At 53.9% G+C, this 22,459-nt stretch overlaps 2 protein-coding genes across 6 annotated transcripts in view; both read right to left on the bottom strand.

Annotated features, from left to right (window-relative positions):
- Window positions 1-5,686: 5,686 nt before the first annotated feature.
- Hgfac (HGF activator) lies at window positions 5,687-12,609 on the bottom strand. The gene is made up of 14 exons (XM_051165031.1): window positions 12,426-12,609; window positions 11,697-11,880; window positions 11,510-11,606; window positions 11,241-11,320; window positions 10,506-10,628; window positions 10,233-10,364; window positions 9,945-10,055; window positions 9,674-9,848; window positions 9,331-9,416; window positions 8,659-8,914; window positions 7,476-7,615; window positions 7,069-7,209; window positions 6,830-6,978; window positions 5,687-5,883 (listed from the first exon to the last, which is right to left on the bottom strand). Exons 1-14 carry the CDS (start codon window positions 12,537-12,539, stop codon window positions 5,701-5,703), a joined length of 1,971 nt encoding a protein of 656 aa, XP_051020988.1. The 5' UTR covers window positions 12,540-12,609; the 3' UTR covers window positions 5,687-5,700.
- A 1,192-nt stretch (window positions 12,610-13,801) lies between these two features.
- Rgs12 (regulator of G protein signaling 12) overlaps window positions 13,802-22,459 on the bottom strand; it is a 101,154-nt gene continuing 92,496 nt past the window's right edge. For 2 of the 5 annotated variants that reach the window (XM_051165029.1, XM_051165028.1), the window contains 2 exons: window positions 21,749-22,348; window positions 13,805-14,515 (listed from right to left, as the gene is read on the bottom strand). In XM_051165029.1, coding sequence (XP_051020986.1) covers window positions 14,289-14,515; window positions 21,749-22,348 — 827 coding nt within the window. In that variant the 3' untranslated portion in view covers window positions 13,805-14,288. Of the gene's footprint in view, window positions 14,516-21,748; window positions 22,349-22,459 lie in introns of those variants that run through there. The other 3 variants (XM_051165025.1, XM_051165026.1, XM_051165027.1) reach the window with 3 other exon arrangements.

Here is a 22,459-nt window from a genome sequence, read left to right as displayed (position 1 = left end):
AGGTGACTGGAAATGCTGGACAGACACACTCCAGCAGGCTGTGGCTGGCACCAAGCTCTGTGTCTGCCCATTCACATCCCCTGCATCCCCTCCACTGGGTGAGACAGTACAGATGACTCTAAGCAATGAAGAGTAGGTAGAAATGACTACCACTTCCAAGCTCAGCCATCAGATGCACTATGCAGACATCTGTCACTAGTCACATGATGACAGGAAGGGTATTATGGACTGGATACCCTCCTAAGCTTCCCAGCCATTTGCTGAAGTTCTAAATGCCCCCCCCCCCGTGGCGCCTCTAAGAGAGTATTTACGGTAAATGAGGTCATACCCGAAGCCTTTAATCTGATAGGACAGGTGTCCTTATAAAATAACAAAGAGATCCCAAAGAGTGTTCTCTCCTCTGCACACAGGAAAAGCCACAGAAGGACTCATCAAAGAGGCAGCTGTCTACAAGCTGGAAGGACCTGGGGCTGAATTTGACAGCCCCTTGATTATGGACTTCCAGCCTCTTAAAATGAAACAATTTATTTATTTATTTAATTTTTATTTTAAGCAAATAGTTTAGTGCCATGGAGGCACCAGGAGGACCCCAGGTTCCTCTTCCTCTTTTGTGTCTTAGCCTTCAAGTGAGAGCACTGCCTTGTTGTATACATCTGCAGCAAAGGAGGACCATGGAGGGCTAAAAGCTCCAAAGCTGTGAGCCCGAGAGCCACTCTCTATAAGCTAATTGGTTCAGATCGCTAATGATTGCTATTGAGGACCAGCAACAGAGGCAACTAACACCACAGGAGCAGCGTAAGACTGTGGCTTTGCTGGGGTTTGAATGCGCTCCCCTACGATCACACTGTAGAACCCAAATACTCTAATTCCTAAGTTAATGCTATTTGGAGGTGAGGTTGGAGGGATTAGTGTCATCATGGGAGGGGGACCCCTTGATGGAATTAGTGGCTTCACAAGAAGAGGAGGGGCTCTATCTCACCCTGTGATGTCCTATGCCACACTACACTGCAGCACACTGCTTCAGCAGACACCTAGCAGATGCCAGAGCTACACTCCTGGACTTCAAGCCCCCAGAACTGTGAGACAAATTAACTTCTTCATAAATTATCATAAATTATTCAGTTATAGCATCACAAAATGATGCCTCAAAAATGTCCTTTCCTACACCTACCCCCCATTAACATGAGGGCATGCACCCATCACACTAAGAGACGGAAGTCTTCTCCACCCTCCAAACCTGACTTACTTTGACTAAAGAAAGGTAAAGGAAAACCCATCTCCACTTTTCCTTTTGTAGCATTGCCTCAGACATGCAAACAAGCCCAATGAAGCCTGATAGGGTGAGATTCATCATGGTCCACCCTCTCTGGGTTCCAGCCAACAGCCATCCATTCCTAAGGCATACAAGCCTACAACCCGCTGATAATTCCATAGCCTACACTATGGAGACCCCAGTTCAATACAGGAAAACCACCCTGCAGAGCTTAGCCCAGCCCTAAGCATTGTGAACTAAATAAATGGCTGTTGTCTCATGTCACTGAGATCTGAGTTCACCGGTGGTACAGAAAAGGCTTTCTGAAAAAACCAGTACTGGGGGGAACACCAAGACCTGGGTATCTCTGGGATCACTGGAGGGATTAAGCCCAAATCTCTAAATCACCATGGAAACCCTAGGGGACCGTGAGCCTAGCACGCAGAAGCAGGAATGTTCTGTGGTAGGGAGAATTGAGCAGGTGGTGAAAGGCTGGTTAAGAGAAACCAACTATTGTTTGAACAACTAGCTAAAGGAACTAGTTGCTGAGGAGAGGTCGAGGAACAGAGGAGAAAATAAATAATGAGTCCCAGGTATAAATTGTGGTCCAAATTGAAAGGTCTTGTAGCCCAGGAGAACTTTATTTTTCTTCTGCTTTCCTTGTCTCTGTTACTTGCTTGCTTTTCTGTATAAGAAGAGGAAAGACCTGGGCCAACAGCTTGCTCTGCCTCACCTTGTCCCATGTTACAATGCTACACAAGGCCTTGGCAGGTGCCAGTACCACAGCCTTGAACATCCAGCCTAGTCCTTATAATTTAGCTGGTGTCATCATCGGTCTCAGATGCCTACTTGACACAAGCTTAGAGACAGCTTGGGAAAAGGAAACCTCAACTGGAGAATTGCCCAGATCAGACTGGCTTGTGACTGTGTCTGTGAGCGTTTTCATAATCACTAATTGGTACTGGAGGGCCCAGCCCACAGTGGGTGGTGTCAACCCTAGGCAGATGTGCCTGAGCAAAATAAGAAAGTAGGCTGAGCAAGTGGATCAAGCCAGTAAGCAGAATTCCTCCATGGTTCATGGTCCACTCTCCTGTCTTGAGATCCTAACCTGGGTTATCTCAGTGATGGACAGCAACCTGCCAAGTGGAATAAATCTATTACTTCCCAAGTTGGTTTTGGTCGATGTTTTCTCATAGCACAGAAAGCAACTGGGACAGTTTGTCTCAATGCTCAGCTATATCAACAGGAAATGAACTGAAACAGCCATGTACAACACTGTGGTAATAAAAATGAGACTTAGATAAATTTGCTGCTGGTTTCTTCAGCTCTTAGTTGATGTAGGATTCATCTTCACTGTTGACTGGATTTGGAATCACCCAGGAGATACACCTCTGGTCATGTCAGTGAGTCCATTTCCAGAGAAATTCAACTGAGGAAGGAAGGAAGACCATTGCAATGATTATTCTTGATTGTCAACTTGACTATATCCAGAATTACACCTGTGAGGGATTTTTTGCTGGGTTTGAAGTGGGTGGATCTAATTCTAGTTTGGGTCTTGAGGTAGGAAGACACGTGATTTTGATCCGGCAGGAAGATACACCTTTAATCTGAGCCACGCCTTCTGCTAGAAGCTTACATAAAGCCATGGAAGATGGAAGCTTTTGCTCTGGCCTTGCTAGCACATCCATTCCCTCATTGGCATTCGAGCCTACTTCTTTGGGACTCCAGTGTACACTGAAGACCAGCTGAGACATCCAGCCTTGTGGGACTGAGCAACTACTGGTTCCTTAGACTTTCTATTCACAGGCAGCCATTGTTGGCTTAGCTGGACCACAGCCTGTAAGTCATTCTAATAAATCCCTTCCTGTAGATGAGAGAGATTCAGTCTGTAAATTCTGTCATTCTAGAGAACCCTGAAGATTACAACCGTCCTGAGTGTGGGCAGCACTGCTTCATGAGCTGAGGTTCTAGGCTGAATAAAAAGGAGAAAGGAGCGACTGAAAAGATAGCTCAGCAGTTAAGAGTGCAAGCTGCTCTCTTTTAGATACAGTTTCAATTCCAGAACCCGTATGGTGGTCAACAACCATCATAGCTCCAATTCCAGAGGATCCAATGCCATCTTCTGGCCTCTCAGGGCACCAGGCACATAGGCACATACATGGTGCAAAGACATATATGCAGGGAAAACATACACATAAAAATGATTTTAAAACATAATTAAAAAGAAAGAGAGAGAACAAGTTGAGTAACATCACCCTCTCTGCTTCCTGACTGTGGACAAGTGTGGCAGGCACTACACCTTCCTGGTGCGATGGACTGTGTAGAGACGAACTGTGCACCAGACTACAGAATCCTTCCTTCTCTCCTTAACTTGCTTCTACCAGGCATATTGTCATGGCTACAAGAAAATGATGCAGTTGACTTAACGTCTAAACTTTGAGGACACAGGCTTCAGAAGAAATAATATCCCCAACTGATTCTGGAGCTGTTTAAAACCATGAGTAATGAGACATCACCCAGGCCAAGTGAGATATAGATTCTACCCATGTCATCCCAATCATGTCTAGAATCTCAGAGAATCTTGAAGAAAGGAGGAATGTTCCAGAACTTGTTATATGAGTTCATGGAACAGCCATTTAAAGGACTTAAGAAAAATGATGGATAATTCTACACAGAGACATAAATAATCCCAAACAGTAAAAGCAACAGAAGCAGCATGTGTCTGCCACATCCCATACCCGTGGGCTGGTCCCCTGGTAGGACCAACCCAAGATGTGGTCAAGATGAGGGGATCAGAGATGGCTCAGCAGCCTTGGATGGTTATGGAAGGGAGCATGTCCACACACTGGGGGCCATTCTCCTTGGCTTACAGGCTCATTTTCTCCCTGGGTCCAAATGTATTCACCCATCTGTAAGAACCTGTACCCCAACCTTCTCTTTCTGTGGTGACTGCAGTCACACTGGGCTCAGGTCCATCCCAATTGTCATCGAGGAACACTGAAATCAGCCCACCAGCCCCACTGGCTCTTAGTTGACCTAACGGTCACTATGTTGGGAGGTCACACAGCCAGGGACTTGCTATCCCCGTGCTTCCATGGAGCAAACTGGACTGGTAGACCAATGTCGACAAGCAGCTGGCCACTGGTCTCCGGCTGCCTGGGTAGAGCATACCAGTCTTGTCTGGATTGGACCAGATAGGTTTCTGGCTGCAGTTCTAAAATCTCCAGGACCAAGGGCTGAGGGCCTGGCAGAGCCAGGGTCCTTCTGACCAGGAACAGTGCATTGGGAGAGGGCCCTGCTGGGCCGGTCCCCTCAGTGTCTCACAGGATGTCATGAGAGTGGGATGACGGGCCGAGGGTCATCCACAGAGAACCTCCTGGTACTCCAGGTCGCAGTGGAAGGGCTTACGGGTGGGTAGTGAGCATTTGAGGACTTCTGGGTGGGTTGAGACAAAAGCATCACCCAGAACTGAACAAACAGGCTCTATGTGTGGCATGGCGAGACTCTGCTGCTGAGGGAGGAACAGATTATAGTTGGCAAAGCTGCAGATGGACAGCAAAGAGCACCTCAGGTTAGCCAAGGAGGACAGGCATGGGGAAACCTGGTCCCAGCTGGAGACACTGAACAAGGTACCATCTGCTGCCCCGACTCAGGTCACATGGTCAGGAGCCATGGGCTCTCATCTCCCAGTCTGAGTGTGCTAGCTTTGGGCACCCATAGAGACAGCTGGCCTCTGCCCCATCCTAACCTTTCTCCCTCACCTGCCCCCCAACTCGCTTTGCAACACTTCTGTGCCCTTCCTCAGCTGGTGATGAATGTTCATGCCAGAGACTTCGGAGACCCTTGAGACATACCCAACTCTTTCCACAGCTCACAGACTTGGGAGTTTGCCCCCTGCTCCCCCCACCACACTGCCCACTGTCTCTGGCCCCATCTTGTCTTCTCCAGAATAAGTTAGCTCCATGTCCTGCATGGATGGAGGCAAGCCTGGCTCCTGTGTGTGTAGGACCGTTAGTAGCTAGTTACCGTAACCCACATATGGGCCCTGCTCCTCAGGTCACAGCTGATGGGGAACTGGACTTGGCTTCAGTGTCTTGCCCTGGTATGCTTAGGGTGCCTAGACCCTGGCCACTTACCCATCTGGGGTAGGGCCTAGAGGAGTCATCCCACCTGGCCTTCTAGGGACATCTTTGTGACTTGGGAGGCTGACGGTCCTACCCACACTCTGGAGCTACACTGGCTTCAGGCCCCACCCATGAAGCCACATCCTCTACCCTGAAGGCCCAGGTCGTAGCTTGTGGAGGCTGGATGCAAATGGCTGTCCAGCTGGAGGTGTGGCCACTGTGAAGCCAGGTCCTTGGAAACACATTTATTGTTGGTAATAGGAAGGGTGTTATGAGTAGCCTCCACTGGCAGGGGGCAAGGGCGTCTGGTGGTGGTGGGTGGGATCAAGAGGCAGCTGCAGGTCGCTTGGATGGTCGTATGCGGTCATTGATCCAGCCCACATAATTGGACACACGGGTGTAGACTCCTGGCTTGTTGAGCCGCCCACAGCCATCACCCCAGCTGATGATGCCATAGAGGTAAGCGACACCATTCTTCTCACAGGCCAAGGGCCCGCCCGAGTCCCCCTGGAACAGAGACGCAGCTCAGTCACCCATGCACCAGCAGGCAGGGGCCTGACACAGAAGCACTGGGACCTCCAGCCCTACAAACGTCCTGAAGCAATAAGCCAGCAAAAGTCACTGGTGCTCCCTGAGGACAGAGGATTTTCAGGGTTGACTGCCTGGGGACAGGTGGCAGGCTTTTCTGAGACGTGCAGCTTCTCTTCCTGACCCCCAATTGGCCAGGAAGGTGTCTTATCCCCAGACTATTGGAAAAGCTTCTGCAACTCCACAGCACACAGCTCCGTCCTACTCCATGAGGAACACACAGATACTCTTGGGCCCAGCACGCTAGCGTCACCACTGCCTGAGCTGCCTCTTCACGGCCGGGCATACGTCTCCACATCTCTTAGAACGAGTACAGCATCTCCCCTTCCCCAGGACGCCCTCCCTGACTGCTCCAGAATCCACTCTACCGTGTCTCACCTGTGCCACCTCAGAAAAGGGACTTGACCTCTCTGAGGCTGCTTCCTCACCTGTTTAAAGGGTATAGAGCAGCTCCTCCATGTTGAAAGAGGTTGACATGTAACCATGACCGTGACCTGGCTTATGATGCCCTTGACAAACGTTAGCTATTGGTTGATTAACTGACTGATTGATTGAATAATTGGTTGATTGGTTGCTGAGTTCACAAGAGAAATCTAGTGAGAGAACTGTAGCCTTTGAGCTCTGATGTCATATGGCTGGCCCTAACTCTTGCTTGAACAGCAGGGCTTAATCTGGGCTCTGTGTGGTGCTGGGCCTGTTTTTGACTGCTTAGGCAGTTTTCCTTCTGCTGCAAGGATGCCCTCCAGGAGGTGCCAAGTGATCCACAGGAGGTGGACTTTCTGTCTTGGGCTCCCTGTTAGCTCTGGAGCTCCCTAGGGGGGCAGAAAATTCCAGTAAGACCCCATGTGACCTGGCAGTAGCTTACCTGGCAGGCATCGGCCTTGCAATCAAAGTAGCCGGCACAAAGCATGTTGGGGCTGATGTCAGCACCATATACCTCAGGGCTGCTACACTTGTGGTCAGCAACAAGGGGGACCAGTGCCTCCCGCAGGGAGCTGGAATAGCTGCTCACATCTGTGGAGTACCGCACTCTCAGGGCGGGGCAGGCTCAGTGCCTCACTGCCAAGAGCCCTGGGGTGGCACTGGGGACTGCCTCCCACTCACTCTCATCCATGTGGCCCCAGCCTGCAATCTGACACTTGTGTCCAGTAGGGAAGGAGCTGCCTGCCTCAGGCAGGCAGATGGGCTGAACAAACTGGGAGCGAACAGCACAGCGGTCCCCTTTCTTCTTCAGCCGGATCAAGACTGGGCAGGAGAGAGGCCAGGGATCAGCCTGGGCAGTGAAGGTTGCCACTAGACAGAACTACACGTCAGGCCGTCCCGGGAGATGGGTAGATGGGAGGTGGCCGATGGGTGGCCTGAGAGACCACAGAGAAAGGGCAACAAGATTTCTTCAGCCCCCTCTCCCTTGACCTCCATTCCCCCTTGTGTCTGCCTGGCTCCTACCCGTGTCTGGGTTCTGGTTTGGGGTACACAAGCCACACCCCCACCTGTCGAGGCCCTGAGCTCACCAAGGTCATGGTTGCTGGGGTTGAACACGGAGTACAGGGTGTAGGGCACATACTTCTCAATACCGAACGTCTGTGTCACGTCCGTCGTGCGGTTGAAGAAGTGCTGTCCCAGTACCACTGTGACGCTGTCCCTGGGGGGACTGCACAGGAAGCTGGCAGGAGTGGGGACCCAGCCTCTCCTTGGCACTATCAGGTCTCCCCTACCTTGGCCCCTGTACTTGTTGGTCATAGCCAAGCAAGAGGGTCACAGATCTGGGAAAGGCCTGCACAGATGGTTTTAACCCATGTGACAGCAGAGACAAGACCAACAAGGACAGTGGGGCCACAGTGACCCTGGCCCAGGCGCCCTATCCTCATGGACAACTTCATAAGCCAGTGGGACCCTCAGGTGAGATCTACTCTAAGAACGGGCCACACGGATGGAGATTTAATCTGACAAGAGGCCCTGGCCCAGCCTGGCTTGGCCTGTAGGGAACTCGGGGGTAACTGCTTTACCCCTAGGACATGGGGCTAGGAGGAACTGCTGAGGTTTTTCTATTCGGTCCAGTCAGTCTTGGTATTTTGGGGGAGGGGTTGCAGCCTTGCTGGGTAGGGACCTGAGTTCACCTCAGGCCCTCACTCCTAGGAGCCCATTCGCTGGCTGAGTCTCAGTTTCCCTGGCTATGCAATGACCCTGGAGGTTCTGCTACATGTTGTAACTGAGCCCCTAATTCCATGCCCAGGTGAGTGGCCCTCAAACACCTAGACCCAGGCACAGGGTGGCAACGGGAAACATCGACAATTCTGTCACCTTATCTCCACCCATTGCCCTGTTCTGGGAGAGGCAGGGTCTATGCAGATGCCAGGACCGCACCCCACACTCCCCTTGCACAGGTACAAGGTAGCTGCAAAAGATGCCCCATGCCCATATTCCATGACTACCCCCAGTGCCCAGCACAAGCATCAGGCCACAGTGGGACCAAAGGTGTGTTAGGGAACAGGAGAAATGTCCAACAGAGGGAGCGATGGAAGTGTGCAGGTGCCAGGTAGGAGCGTGTGCCACAGGTAGGGGCCCATGGGATGTGACATGTGGGTGGTCTCTGAGGAAGGGTAGATGCGGGCAGAATGGAAGGGTGAACATGTGGGAAGGGCTGGCGGGCTGGTTGCGGGGAGGGTGCCCTAGGGACTCAGCCAGTGTACTCACCTGTTGGAGAAACAGTGGGCTGCAGAGACTACCCAGCAGGTGTGGACAAGGCTGCCAGCACAGAAGTTATTCCCAATGTAGATGGCAGCCAGCCAGGGGTGTGAGCCAGGCAGAGATGATGAGCCACCAATGATGCGTGGCCTCAAGAAGGTCCTCTTCTTGTGCCTCTTGCCACAGGTGGGACGTGCAGATGGGACCGACTCAGGCAGGGTCGCCAGGACCTCTGGGGTCCGGGCATGGACTCTGACCAGGGATTCTGGGAGTGGAGGTCATCAGTTCATACCCTTAGGTTTCCCTGGAGACAGGGAAGAGCCAGAGGGGTTCTACCTGGGCCCACAGCCCAAGTCGTCAGCCTGAGGCTCTGAGCAGTTACCCTGGGAGCCTCTGTTCTCTACTCTGCAGATGGGGAGAGTATAATGCAGGCTGCAGGCCTTGACCAGACCAGATCACTTGATCAAGAGTCATGCCTGTCTCTCCTACAGTCTGGGACCCCACTGCATACCCATGATGGCCAAATTCTCCACATGAGAGCCTTGGGGCACAGGCTTCTGATCACTGACCACCTCAGAGTCTAACTACAGGGCACCATTGAGTCCCCCCCCCCACCTCCTTCTGAGGGTCCTCAGGGAGCACTACCCGTACTCTGTCCCCAACCTCTCAGGGTGCCCGCACCACAGGCTGCCAGGTGGCAATACTCCCATGACAGCGCGTTGTCCTTCACCACATAGCACCAAGGCCTCTCGTCCTTGTCTGGGTTCCTGGAGGTGGACAAGGGAATCACACTACCACTCTCCCTGGAGGACAGTCCTAACACCCAGCAGGATGGGCACCCACACCAACAGCACAGCTGCGTGCTTGCTCTGCAGACCCTGGTGGACACACCTGACCCCCATGCTCCTAAGACGCGGAGGCTAACAGCCATCTTGGCAGTGTTGGCCCCTGCTGAGTCTGGGGAGTTACTCTGTCCAATCCTTTGCCTACACAGAATGGGGCACAGTGGCCATCAGATGCTGACCGGCAGTAAGCATGCGGGCCCAGGCCAAGCAGTGCAGCAGCACCCACTGAGTCCACGTGCAGCTCCTGGTAGAGCAGGTCAGAGTTCCAGGCCAGGCAGCTCAGGCCTGAAGCAGCAGTGCTGGCCACGCCACGGTACTCTGTACCATTTCCCAGGATGCAGCGCTCAGCGGGAACTGTGGGCACAGTGGGTGCCATGAGGCCAGGCCACAGCAAGGCCCCCTGACACCACTCCTCAGGGTTGCCCCGCACAAAACTGGAAAGTGGCTTACCAATGTTGCAGAATCGCCCAGCATAGCCCAACGGGCAGGCACAGACACTGGTCCCTGTGCCCACAATCAGGTGGCAGGTCCCTCCATTCAGACATGGGCTGCTCAGGCAAGCTAAGGGAGAGTCCAGAAGCTAAACCTGGTCTCCAGGAACTCATGGAAGGGAGAGAGCTGAGCTCTTTCCCTGTGCCCTTGTTCTTGGGTGGGAAGGGGAGCACCTGCTTGAGGGACATGGCTCACTACCCCATACACCATGGTATCTAGGCCTCCGAGGAGCTAGCCATGACATACCTGTGTGATGGGTGCCTTCACACTGGGCCTGGCCCTCAATACAGTTGCACTGCTCCACATGTCCCTCGCTCACACGGACCCATCGGTCGCCCACCTCAAAATACTCGTAGCGTGTATCATCAAAGCATTTCTCTGTGAGTCACACAGTGCTCCCACAGCACCCATGCAGGTCCTCCCCCAGGCAGGCACCACCCACCCCAGCCTGGACTCAGCAGCTGCTCTCCCAGCCTCCCAGAATGGCTCCACTCCTGGGCTCCCCCAGGGCCCGCTCACCTGTGCCACAGTCCTTGCCAGTGAAGGCCAGAGGGCAAGCGCAGTGGTAGGACACATCGTCATGGGTACTGGAACATGTGCCCCCATTGAGGCAGGGTTGAGAGGCACAAGGATCAAGGACAGCTGAGTACATGCAGGAGGGGACATGATGGGTGGTGGCAAGCCTTTGGAGTCCCTCCATACCCCTGACTGCTCACACTATCCTTCCTAGATGCTGGGTGATCAAGTTTCCTCCTTCCAATGACAACCTCCCCCCCCCCCCAACCTGACATCTGAGAAAAGACCCCAGGTCTCTGCATTGCACACCTTACACATCTATACATGCTCTGCCAAGCCACAGGATTTCCTCCTGTGTACCCTGGGACAGCACACACACATGGTTTCATGGTTTGTTCTTTTGGACTCTTGGCCTGTTCAAGGGACCATGTATGGCTACAGGGATAGATCTCACCACAAGAGGGCGCCCTGGTATCACCAATGGCCACCAAAGCCATGCAGGGTCTAGAGAGGCCAGGGCGAAGCACTCTATGCTGCCCTTTGCGCTGATAGCTCTTTTGTCCCTAGATACCACCGGGCTTAGTAGGAGCAAACTCACAGACAACCTCCAAGTTTGTAGAGACTCCCCTGCCCAGGTCATCACTACCCCCATCCTGCACTTTGACCCCTATACCCCCATCCCAAGTACCCTGTCAAAGCCCTTCCTGGGGGCTCAGGCTGGCCCTTCCATATACCCACCTGGGCCTTCCACAGGCAGGGTGGCCTCCGCACAGTAGCCCCAGGCCCGGTCCCGGTCATAGTTGTGTGTAGTAGCACACCTGGAGGGGCAAGTCTGAAGATGACATGGAGTTCTTGCCAAGAGCCCCACCCATGCCTGCCTGGGCACCCTGGAGCACCTGTTCACTAGATCCACCTGCTAGGTACTAAGACCTAGCTGCAGGGCTTGTCAGGGTCCACAATGGAAACTGGGGTGGGGTCCTCAGCCCCTGTCCCCCTCTGGGACTCACCACTTCCTATAGGCACTTCCTTCAGAGGTACAGGAGTGCAGCATGCGACCGCCATAGCGGAAAGGGAACCTGCACGGCTGGCCAGACTCAGTGAGCACTGTGGAGGGACGGAAATGGCAGAGGTCAGCAGGTTCACACCAGGTACTTCACCCCGATCCCAGCCATCCAGTTGCAGTGTCTGACCTACCTTGGCCTCCAGGGGGGCTGCTGGTGGTGGTGGGAGGGAGGTATCTCTCACTTTGGGGTCCCTCAGTCTCTGCCTCTGCTTCTGGAGCACTTGTTATTGAGGTGTTGACGTTCCCAGAGGTCACAGGGACCATGGGGGTCACGGGGGTGGCTGTGGCATTAGGTTCTGGGATCTCCATGTGGTTCTAGGTGCCCAAAAGGGCCACAAAGGTGTGGGAATGGGATAGTCCTTCACACTTGGATTCCACCAATCAGATCAGTCATAGACCTGAGCCGCCTTAGGGCAGGTCCAAGGGACAGACAATGGATGTCCCCAAGACCTCCTCTGGCTTTTCCTCCCAAGTCTGAGCAGTTCAACACACTAGCTTAGAGTCCCAGCCCCCGCCCCAGTCAACCTGGTATTGAGATTCAACCCTGAGGTCAGTTCTGGGGTGAACAGGAACAGCTGGAAGCACTCAGAGCTCTCCCATACCCCATTTCAAACAGTGAAATACAACCGAAGCTCCAGGGACCCCACACTCACAGGGCCTGGGCTACAGGGATGGCAACAAGAGGATCCCAGTAAGTTAAGGCCCTGGCACGCCAGACTGGCTCAGCCCGGTACCTTACCTCTCTATGTGAAGGACAACTTTCACCCTACCAGGCCACCACACAGGACCTAGCTCCTCACCCCATCTCTGCAGCCCAGGGAGCCCTCGGGCACACTGTGAAGGAGAGGATCAGTGCTCACCCTGTCAGCCTGAAGCTTGGCCCCCTGAGGCACCAGCAGCAGTGTCAGGAGCAGCAGAAAGGGACATGGCCTGGGTAAGGAGCAGGGGCTAGCGGCCCAGGCCCGTTGCCCCATGACTCCTCTTGAGCAGACGAGAGGGGCAGCAGGAGCAGAGTAACCAGGGAATGTGGCCAGGGCAGGTGGGGTCAAGGCTACCCAACAATCATTAACCCTGCCTCCCGCTTGCATCCCATCAGGATCCTTCAAACCCATGGCTCCACCCTGCTGCCCCCGCTCTGCCTGCCCTGCTGGGCAGCTGTTGTACTCCTGGAGCCAACACCACCCTCAAGCCTCAGCCTCTTCCAGGAAGTCTTCCAGGATGACTTGGGCAGGTCAGGGCCAGGCCTCCCAGGCACAGGTGCCTGGCCACACTGCCAGCTACTCCTATCTGTGAGTCCTTTACAGGAGCTGCTACATGCAAGGCCCTGGGGGCTCCTCCTTCTCAGCCTGCTACTGAAGACTCAGGGTGGGGACGGTACTGTCCCTAATCCACGGACGTCAACACAGGTTAGAGGGTGCCTCCTCCATCCAGTGCCACATAGCAGCTAAAGAGAGGAGAGAATTGCTAGCTGGGCCAAGTGCTGTGACCAATGGCCTCAGAACAGTAACTCCAACTCCAGCCAAGCAGTTGGCGTCTCAGTTCTGGGGCTTCTATTCAGGCATGCTGAGCCCATAGTACAGTGTATCTTGTAGGCTTAGCCCAACAGCACCCTGTGGCCCTTTGCCTCCTGCTCCTTAGTGTCTGCTTGTTCCAAGTCTGAGGTACACAGAATCCCCAGAAATGCGTCTTTATAAAACAGCCTAGGCAGCTCCCCCAGCATGCTTTCCCAGCCCCGGTTACCTGTGGGCATAGCTTGCATGCCTCAAGTTGGGCAGGCTATACTGAGCATCCCTGAGAGCCACAGCCCTGTGGCCCTAGACAGGTACTGGGGGCCTAGACAGGTACTGGGGGCCCTAGGCAAGCTGGAGTGGCCATCTTGCACCTATGGCTCTAGCTGTCTTGGAATCTCCTCTCCAGTTCCAAAGTAGACACCAGGCAGCATCCAAGCTTGCTAAAGTAGGTGTTACACATATGGTGGGGCATGATGGGTACTGAGGACATGCTGGTTTTGGGCAGTAGTGTCAGAACACATTGGTGGTACTGGGAAAATAGTGGTGCTGGGGCACAGTGGAGACAGTGTGCAGGAAGGAGACCACAGCGACCCCACTGTAACTCAACCTAGCCCCGCCCTCACCAATGGCCAACCCCAATGACACAGAAGAGCACAGACGTCCAAGAACCCCAGATCATCTGCATGGGACAGGGTGAGTGGACAACACTGGGGGTGTGACTGGCCTCATTATCCTAGGGGTGGTCCTGGGGCCCATATCTCTGAGGATGGGAGGGGATTCTGACCTTCAACTCCCAAGCACCAAGCTACTTTCTCTTCGCAGCCACCCTTGACCTCATGGCCAGGCACCATTCCTCCTTGGGAGTCTTTCTTCCTAAAGCCATACCCCTGGTGTGAGGGCTCCTGGGGGTACCATGTGACACCAGCACTCAGCACAATGCAACACATGGCAGGTCTTCAGAAACGTTTTATTGGACAAAGTCTGAATGCCAAGGTGGGCTGCTGTGGAGTTCTCTAAATCCAGCCCCTGTGATGAGGTTGTCCCTTCAATTCCTAGTTTGGCTCCTGAGGGCACTGTGGCCGAGGTGGCTCTTGGCTCTTGGCTCTTCCTAGGTCCCTGTTGTCTCAAAGAGTCATGAGCTTCCCCGCAAACATCCATATGAACAGAGACAGTGCAGACTGGAGTAGTAGGAACTGCAAGGTCAGGATAGCTTCAAACAAAGGTGGCATGGTGTGTGCTGGCCTTGGGCTTAGTGGGCTCACCTGGGATGGGGCTCAGGCCAGGACTATTTGATAAAAAGGGTCCATCGGCTTTCACCCTCCTGGCACCCAGTTGCATCCCCAGGACGCTGCCTCCCCACCCAGGAGACACACCCGCAACGAGGTCCACGTCGATGATCCTGTTGACTGGCAGGCTTCCGCTGCCTCGGGCCCTGCCCCCTGTCACGGGGAGAAGAGAAGCTGTCATCTGCTTGGCTCAGTCCTGGGCTTCCAAAACCCATGCCACCCCACCATCCCTGCTGAGAAACCAAATCCACTCCAGACAAGGTGAGCTCCAGCCACAGGCCTGGGAAGGTCAGAGGGCGCTCAGCTGTCCACGCCTTCAGGCCAGTCATCATGAATACCAGGAGCCTCCACAGGTGATTCTCTTGATTGGCCACCTCATGGTGAGTGGCTCTGACAGCAATCAGTGCCACACAGTCCCAGCTGGGAGGGTCATGAATCACAGGTCGTTCTGACATGAGTAAGGGACCCAGGGCTCTGAGAACTGGAGAGCCCTGGTTAGTCCATGGCCCTCGACTTGAAGGAAAGCCACCAGGCTTATGCCTGTACTGGACAGACGCCAGGCCAGGGCTATAAGCAGGGAGGCATGGGTTCATCCAGTGTGGGGCTGTAGTGGCCAGGAGGGACTCGGGGTAACCCATTGGGGTAGATGTACCCTGGGGTCCAGTATGGCCTCCCAGAAAGCAGGGAGAGGGGGCTGTCTCTGAGAATTTCCCAGAGATTCCCATTGAGGGCACTTGTTAGATTGTCCTGATTGCTCACCATCACCGCCAGCAATATCCACCCTCAGTTTCTCCTGAGTGCTGTCTGCCTTCAAGCCTTGGAGACCCTAGGATTCCCCCATAGCAGGCCTCTCAGCCTAGCTCTCCTCACCCCTATCCTTTCTTTTCCTACTGTTAGGGTCATCTTCACCCACACAAACAGCTCTGGGTCTCCCCACAGCTCCCATGTCACCAACACCTATAGCCACCTGTTCCTCCCTGTCACCAGCCTGCTGCCTTCATTGTCATTGTCCCTCCCTTGCTGGGGCCCCTCTGTACTCTTTTCACCATCTTGCTCTGGTCTGAACATCTCCTCCATCACCCGAGATGCCCAAAACTACCTAGGAAGTTTCTAGATTTCAAGGTGGGGTTAGATGTCTTCACCCCAGGACTGACTTGGCGCACTTGGCTGTGCATGGGCCTTGCAAGAGACCTATCTATCCACTTCGGGGGTGTATGTAGGGGCGTAACCCCACAGCCCAGTAAGTCTGTATGGATTTGTGGGTGGCTCCATTTAGGATAGGTCTCAGTTCTCTGCATGGCACCTGGCCAGGAGCAGTGTCACTAGGGTTAAGGCTCTGGGGGTGCCCTTGAGCACCCTACTTTCCTACATAGATTGGGAAATGTGATGTATTATGCAGAAATGGATCCCTCACTTTTCTCTACCTCTGGGAGCCCCCAGAGCGGGGCCTTCTCTGCCAAAGCCCACAATGGACAGACTATAGACACAGTCTTATTCCAATATTCCATTCCAAAAACCCAGAGCATGGAATTATATTCTACCAATTACCCCCAGACTCAGTTTCCCCAGCTTGCCAGTAAAGGTGAAGATGCTGCTCCCTCAGTCCCAAGTGCCCTAACAGACACAAGGATTAGGAGTCTGTGATGGCCCAGCTTCTCTGTACCCAAAGGCCCCTTTACTCTTTGTATCCCACCTCACCCTTGGCCCAAACTTCCAGAAGTAGCTTCCATGAGGCCTTGTGTAGCAAGTTCAGGCTTGTACATAGACATATGATGTCTCTGCTGAGAGTTCCCAGCTCATCATGTGACAAGTCCTGGGGACACATGAAGAGGCTCATCAGCCTCAGCTGGTATCAGTAACAGGGTGCCCAGTGTAGTTAAGACTGGAACTCTCTCCTAGTCTGCTCTATGGTCAGTCAGCAAGCATTCTCTATGGCCTTGCCCTACCTATCCTGTCATCAGGCCTCCATGGCTCCAGATGGCAAGCTGCACAGAAGCAAGATGGTTATGTGTAAAGAGACAGGGATCAGTCACCTCACCCCACCCCCAACTGGACACCACTGGGCATTTATGCAGAGTGCTACCAGGTCCTGAAAGAACCAGTGACTCCACACACACAAGTCCCCTCCAGCCATGAGTGAACATTCAGGAAGAGACTTCAACTTCTAGCAGCTCCGTGTGCCCAGAAGTGGACAGGACAGATTTTCTGGGGATCAAGGAAGTGCACCTCACAAGGAGGGGTACCCTCATACTTCCTGCCTGCTTAGCCCAGACTTGCTCTGAAAATGTGGCAAACTCCAGCCAGTGACTCAGAGTTCCAGTACCAGCCTACCCACAAGGCTCCACAAAGCTACCTAGACTGGGAGCAATGCATGGGACCCCATTGGTCTTCAGGAGCCACTGGGCAGGGCCAGTCTGGGGCAGCAAAACCTACACCACACCTCCTGACAGCAGTTCCCTCAGGCTCAAGCACTCAGGCAAGGCCCTGGCAGCATCTCATTTCCTGCCCCTTGGGCCACCCACTGGCTTTTCTTCCTGGCACACTGGCCCTTGGCTAACCTGTGCTATTGGGTCCACTCAGCGCACCTCTGACAGGGTCTTTGCCAGAGCCCCAGAAACTGGGAACTACTAGGCTTCTCTCTGGGAGCCTGAAGCTTTCTAGGCAGCACTAGTGGCATCTGTCGTCTCCAAGCCTTTTTATTTACCTGTAGGCATTCTCTGGCCCGGCTGCTGCTGCCTGCTCTGGGCTGGGCATGTCTCCCCCAAGCCCATCCTTTAAGGGTCCATGCCCCACAGCTAAGTAAAGCTGAGAGCTCAGCCCCTAAGGTGAGCCCTCTCTCAGGGTGCATCCCTACCTAGCTGACTGTCCCTCTTCCTTTCCTGTCTCCACAGTGCAGGGATACTGCCCTGAACTACGTCCCATACTCTGGGGACTGTGTACCATCTGGTCTAATGCCTCCCGCCAGAGCCTCCAGATGCTCCTGGAAAGGAGGAGACATAAGACCCAGGCACAGGTGGGCTGTGAATGCATGAAAATCTGGAAGGAGACAGTAAAGAGGACCAGAGGCCAGGACCCCATCCTGGCCATTCCACAGGTTACCACAGGGGCCTGCCAACTCCTGGCTCCTCACGGGAGAGAATTATTTAGCCTTGCTTCTAGCTCGTGACCCAGTTATCACAAAGACCCCAGCTCAGGATCAGGGCTGTGATGGGCTGAGCTAGATTACAGTCCCTTACTCTACAAACACTTGCTGGGCTTTGGGTTCACACTTGCCCGTGGCTGGGGCAGACACTGGTACAGGGTACACTGGTGAGCAGGCAATGGGGGAATCCAGAGGATGGCACCTAGCAAGGCTGGTGTGCTGGGGTAGGGGCATCAAAGATGTCAGCAGGGCTAGGGAAGGTCTATGCTGGGACGGGAGTGGGGCAAGTGAGTTCAGCTGGAGGGCGAGGCCATTGTAACCCAGGCCTGGAATCTGGAGGACAACAGGTACAGGAACAGCAATAGGGGCATGAGATCTACTTGCTAACATCCACTGGACAAGGCCTGGTACCAGATACGCTATGGACAGATGGCTTCCTTGGCAACGTGGCAAACTTGAGAGTATTAGGCTCTGGGGTGATGAGTTCTGGGCTGTCTGTGCCTCATGAGGGCTGGGCTTCCAGGGCACAACTTGCTTGAAGACATGAGAGGTGCTCCAGGGGCCCTAGGGATGGAATTGGATGGGGCTTGCCAAGGAGAAAATGCCTGGATAGAGCCTGAGTCGGGCAAGGCTGTGCGCCATCACTCCAAACTCAGGAAGTGTGACACCGTGCAGGCCGGGGTGGGCAGATAAGCCTGACACAGACTGGCTCTGACCGCGGGGCAGCAGTCACGCTATCTTTACCTCCAGGGTGAGGAACTGTCACAAGACTTTGTCCCAAGCCTCAGCCATCTCTGCGTGAGAAGGCAGGAAGGTGAAGATCTGCAGAGGGGAACTGAGCTGTCAGCCCCCAGACAGCCACTGTGACATGGCAAGGCCCTGGATGGTTGTGTGAAGGCCCCTTTGTAAGAGATCATGGCTCAGCCCTTTGGGAGACCTGGAGCCCTCTTCAGGAACCAGACCTTCCTCTATGAGCTGGGAGGTTTTCACTGGTCTGTCCTTAGCCAAGACCCTGAGCCTGGCTTCCAGTGGCAGTGATACCAAGTGGCCAGAGGGTGAAGATGAGGCAAGGCAGAGGCAGGGGGGACAGTGGCACCAAATCTAACCATGGTTGAAGGGCAGCTAAAGAGGCCAGTCCTGGGGAGAGAACCACACCACCCCTCCTAGGCTCCACACTACTGTCGGCTATGTGCTCTCAGCATGCTGAGCTGGGGGTGGGGCTCTTGCCATGGTCAGCGCAGCAGACTGCTCTGTGGTTTTCACCTCAGACCCCATCACCACAAGCTCACTTCTGCAAAGTTTCTTTCCTCCTTGAAACAAAGTGTCTTCAGGGCAGCACTGCACACCCTTCCAGGATGTGGAAAGACATACAGCAGAGGACCCAAGCTGCTGACCCACACTGCCACCCACCCAGAGGCTCTCTTCAAGCCTTCAGCAAGTTGGCAGGCCATCAGATAGACAATAGTAGAATGGTGGACAGGAATGACTGTCAAAACAACTCACACAATTGTGAGGGACAATGTCCAGACTTGCCTGCAGGGACGTCCTACTTGGGAGGCCCCACTCCAGGGCCCTGCACCCTTTGCAATGTAAAATAAAAAGGAGCACCCCACCAAGAGGGCTGAGAAGGAAGTTCTCCCAGGCTGGGGTACTCCTCTGCTCTTCCCTGTCATGGAGAACTTGAATATTTTGGAGTTTCCTATAGTAAGAAACAATTATACACGAAGTAATCGCAGAGGCAACACACACACACACACACACACACACACACACACACACACACACACACACACACACAGTGTCTATAGAGTGTCAGTGGCCATATTTCAATGTCTTTCTCACTGGATCATGGGGCTGAGGTGGCCAACATACCCCTAAAAACTGTTTCCCAGAATTAGTGAGAACTGGGTGATGGGGCCTGACAACTCTAAGTGGCAGTTAGTTGGCCCACCCCTGCTCAGAGAGCTAGAAAGGACCCTTAATGTGGGTACAGGAGCTCCCATAGGCGGCCTCCTCCGGCACTTCAAGCAGCCTCATCCAGCAAGGCACTCTCCCACATAAAGAAGCCCTGTGGCAGCTGGTACAGGGAAACACACTGGGGTACTTGGAAAGCAAGCTGAACAGTGGAGCCACAGGCCATGGCCTCCCTCTCCATACTGGGGCTACTGCCTCCAGAAGATGGGAAAGTTATTAGCACTTTAGTGATGCTGGAGATGGAGCTAGTGCGCTACAGCCAAAGGTCCCCCTGTCACCCCCCCCCCAAGTCCCTCTTCTACTGTCATCTCTTCCAGGACAAAGTCCAAGGACCCTGTATCCCTCTCTCCTTAGGCACCAGAGACTTACTTTCTTCAAGTCTAGTACCACCTCTGTTTTTCCTCCATTGATACATCTAGGGCATATCAGCACAGGCCACCTGGCTGGGTACCATACTGGGTGCCACTGTCCATGTGCCCCTTGGGTAAACTATACAGTCTGGCTTTCCATAGCAGTGACTCACACTTCAGACATGGCACCAACATCTGAGCTCCCAGCCAGTATGAGCAGAAAGAGGCTCCACAGGCATCCCAGAGAGGGGAACAGGGCTCAAAGAACCAACCCCAGGACCTCTGCTCTACTCACCTCTTCTGTGGTGGAAGGCCCGGGCAATGGCAGGAGGTAGCCATGGGGATCACAGGCCTGAGGTGGGGAAGATCCTGCCAGAAGGCAGGATTGGCAGGGGACAATTCTATTCCCATTTTCTAACCTGCTCTTTCCCGTCACAAAGCTGTGTGTGGCGGGCATGTGAGAGGACTTTGTGAAGTGAATGGCCTCTTAAAAGCCACTGTATTTGGGGCTGGAGAGATGACCCAGTGGTTGAGTTGCTGCTCTGGCAGAGCACCTGGGTTTGGTTCCCAGCACCTTCATGGCAGCTCACAGCCATCACTAACTCCAGCCTCTGGGAGCACCAGACATATATGTAGAGCACATACAAATATGCAGGTAAAACACGCATACACACACACATTTTTAAAAAATTCAATCATTTTTTAAAAGCTTGTTTAAGATAATCTACTTAATTTCCTGAAAATGGGCAAGATATAGAAAGGAATTATCCATACTTTAATCCTAAAGAGAAAACCCACTCTCAAACCAGAAAGAAAGGAGTTTTCAGCCAGTCAGTGATGAGCTGTAGAGTTTATTATGCTCAGAAGAACAGAGTCAGAACACAGGGAGAACTGTAAACAGGCAGCTACAAAGAAGCAGAAAGGAGGGGTGCGGCATGACAGAGGTGCCCAAGCGTGCACGCAGGGCTACTTTATGGCACCTCGTGCTTCCTCATCGGGTATAGCTCCACTGGGTGGGGCTGTGGAGTCCAGCATGGCGTATGCCCACCCAGGTACCCAGATGTGTGATGGTACATGAAACATGCATCAAGGGCTGAGAAGACCCGGCCCGGAAAGCAGGGCACAGATGGGCACCCACACTGCCTGCCATGGATCACAGCCTAGGTGTCAGACAGGAACAATAGGAAACATGCACTGAGAGGCTCATCACTGCCATCATGGGGACACAGAGCACAGCCAGCATCTGCTGGGCCCTGTCACCACCGTGTGGGATCAGGAGTGTTTTGGGTGGGACTAGAGTAACATTCCCACCACATGGTCACACTGTCCCTATCCACACACACTGTACTTCATGCTTCCACTAAGAAATGCCTGGCAGCATTTGAGGCCAGCAGAGGCAGCAGAGACTGCGTAGTGCCAGTGCATAGCCTGGCCTGTGGGGGCAGTAGGTAAGCCCTGGCTGACAACGAGAACCCTGGCCTTGTCAGCGTGGACACCTGCTGATTTGCCTAAGACAAATACTACTTTTCCCCATCTTAGGGCTAAAACACTAAAATGGCAGCAAGCAGGTTTTAAAGGTAAGATCCACACCCAGAGACCTGAGCCTGCACAAGGTGTCACTGGGCATGGGTTACCATTCCCACAGCACCTTCACAGAGACAGCTCAACATGGTGGGTCGGCCTCAGGCTCAGTGACCCTTCCCGGGAGACTGAGTCTTGGCTGCCACCTGCTTTCCTTTCAGAAAAGGCTAAAGAGGCCCCATAAATACAAGAGAAGGAGGCCATCCCTCAGGTGTTTCAATACACGGAAGTAAAGCAGGGGCTGCCTGCCTCAGTGTTCCCTTTATTAAACGTGGAGTGGACCAGGCTGTGGGCACAAGCAGGACAGATGGAGGGCGTAGAGTCAGAACCTGGAGGTACCTGGTTTTGTAGGTCCTGGTGTGTCTTGGGGTATGGGGGGTGGCGGTAGCAGCGTGCTGTTGGGGCTGCTGATGTCCCCCTCCCCCATCAGGGTCAGGTCAGCCACCTGCTCATCCTCCACAGTCTGGATGCCCCCAGCCTCCACTTCTGGTGATAGCCTTCTCCAGGCCTGCGTAGTACCCTCCTGCACAGTGGGGATGCAGGAGGGCTTTGTAGGCTTCTCTCCAGGTTGGGTGGTCCCAGGAGGACCTGGGGTGCTGTAGGCAGAGCCAGGGCTGTGGGCGGAGCCGGGGCTGTGGGCGGAGCCGGGGCTGTGGGTGGAGCCGGGGCTGTAAGCTGAACTGGGGCTTTGGGCTGAGGCAGGGCTGGTGGCTGGGCTGTCACTGTAGCTCTCCTCAGTCTGAGCTGCTCCTTCCTGGCCATGGCCTGCCGCAGCTCTCTTACTAAAACCCTTGGCTGTGGCTTGGCTGGACAGGGCAAGTTCTGAGGAACCAGAAGGTAAACGAAGAAACTCCGGCAGCACCAGGTCTTCCTTCCTCAGCAGCCCACGCTGGTCATCGGCTCTGTTGCTCTGAGCTTTGGAAATGAGCTCAAAAAACTCTATTGGAAGAAAAGCCACAGTGACCATATCTGAGAGACTCACAGATGCATTCATGCCTCGGCTCCTCTTATCAGGGGCTTCTGCTGCCTTGAGCTGCCATCAGGAACCAA

This window comes from Acomys russatus, chromosome 22, assembly GCF_903995435.1.
Source record: "Acomys russatus chromosome 22, mAcoRus1.1, whole genome shotgun sequence".
NCBI lineage: Eukaryota > Metazoa > Chordata > Mammalia > Rodentia > Muridae > Acomys > Acomys russatus.
This window is presented reverse-complemented; position numbering and strand designations above follow the sequence as displayed.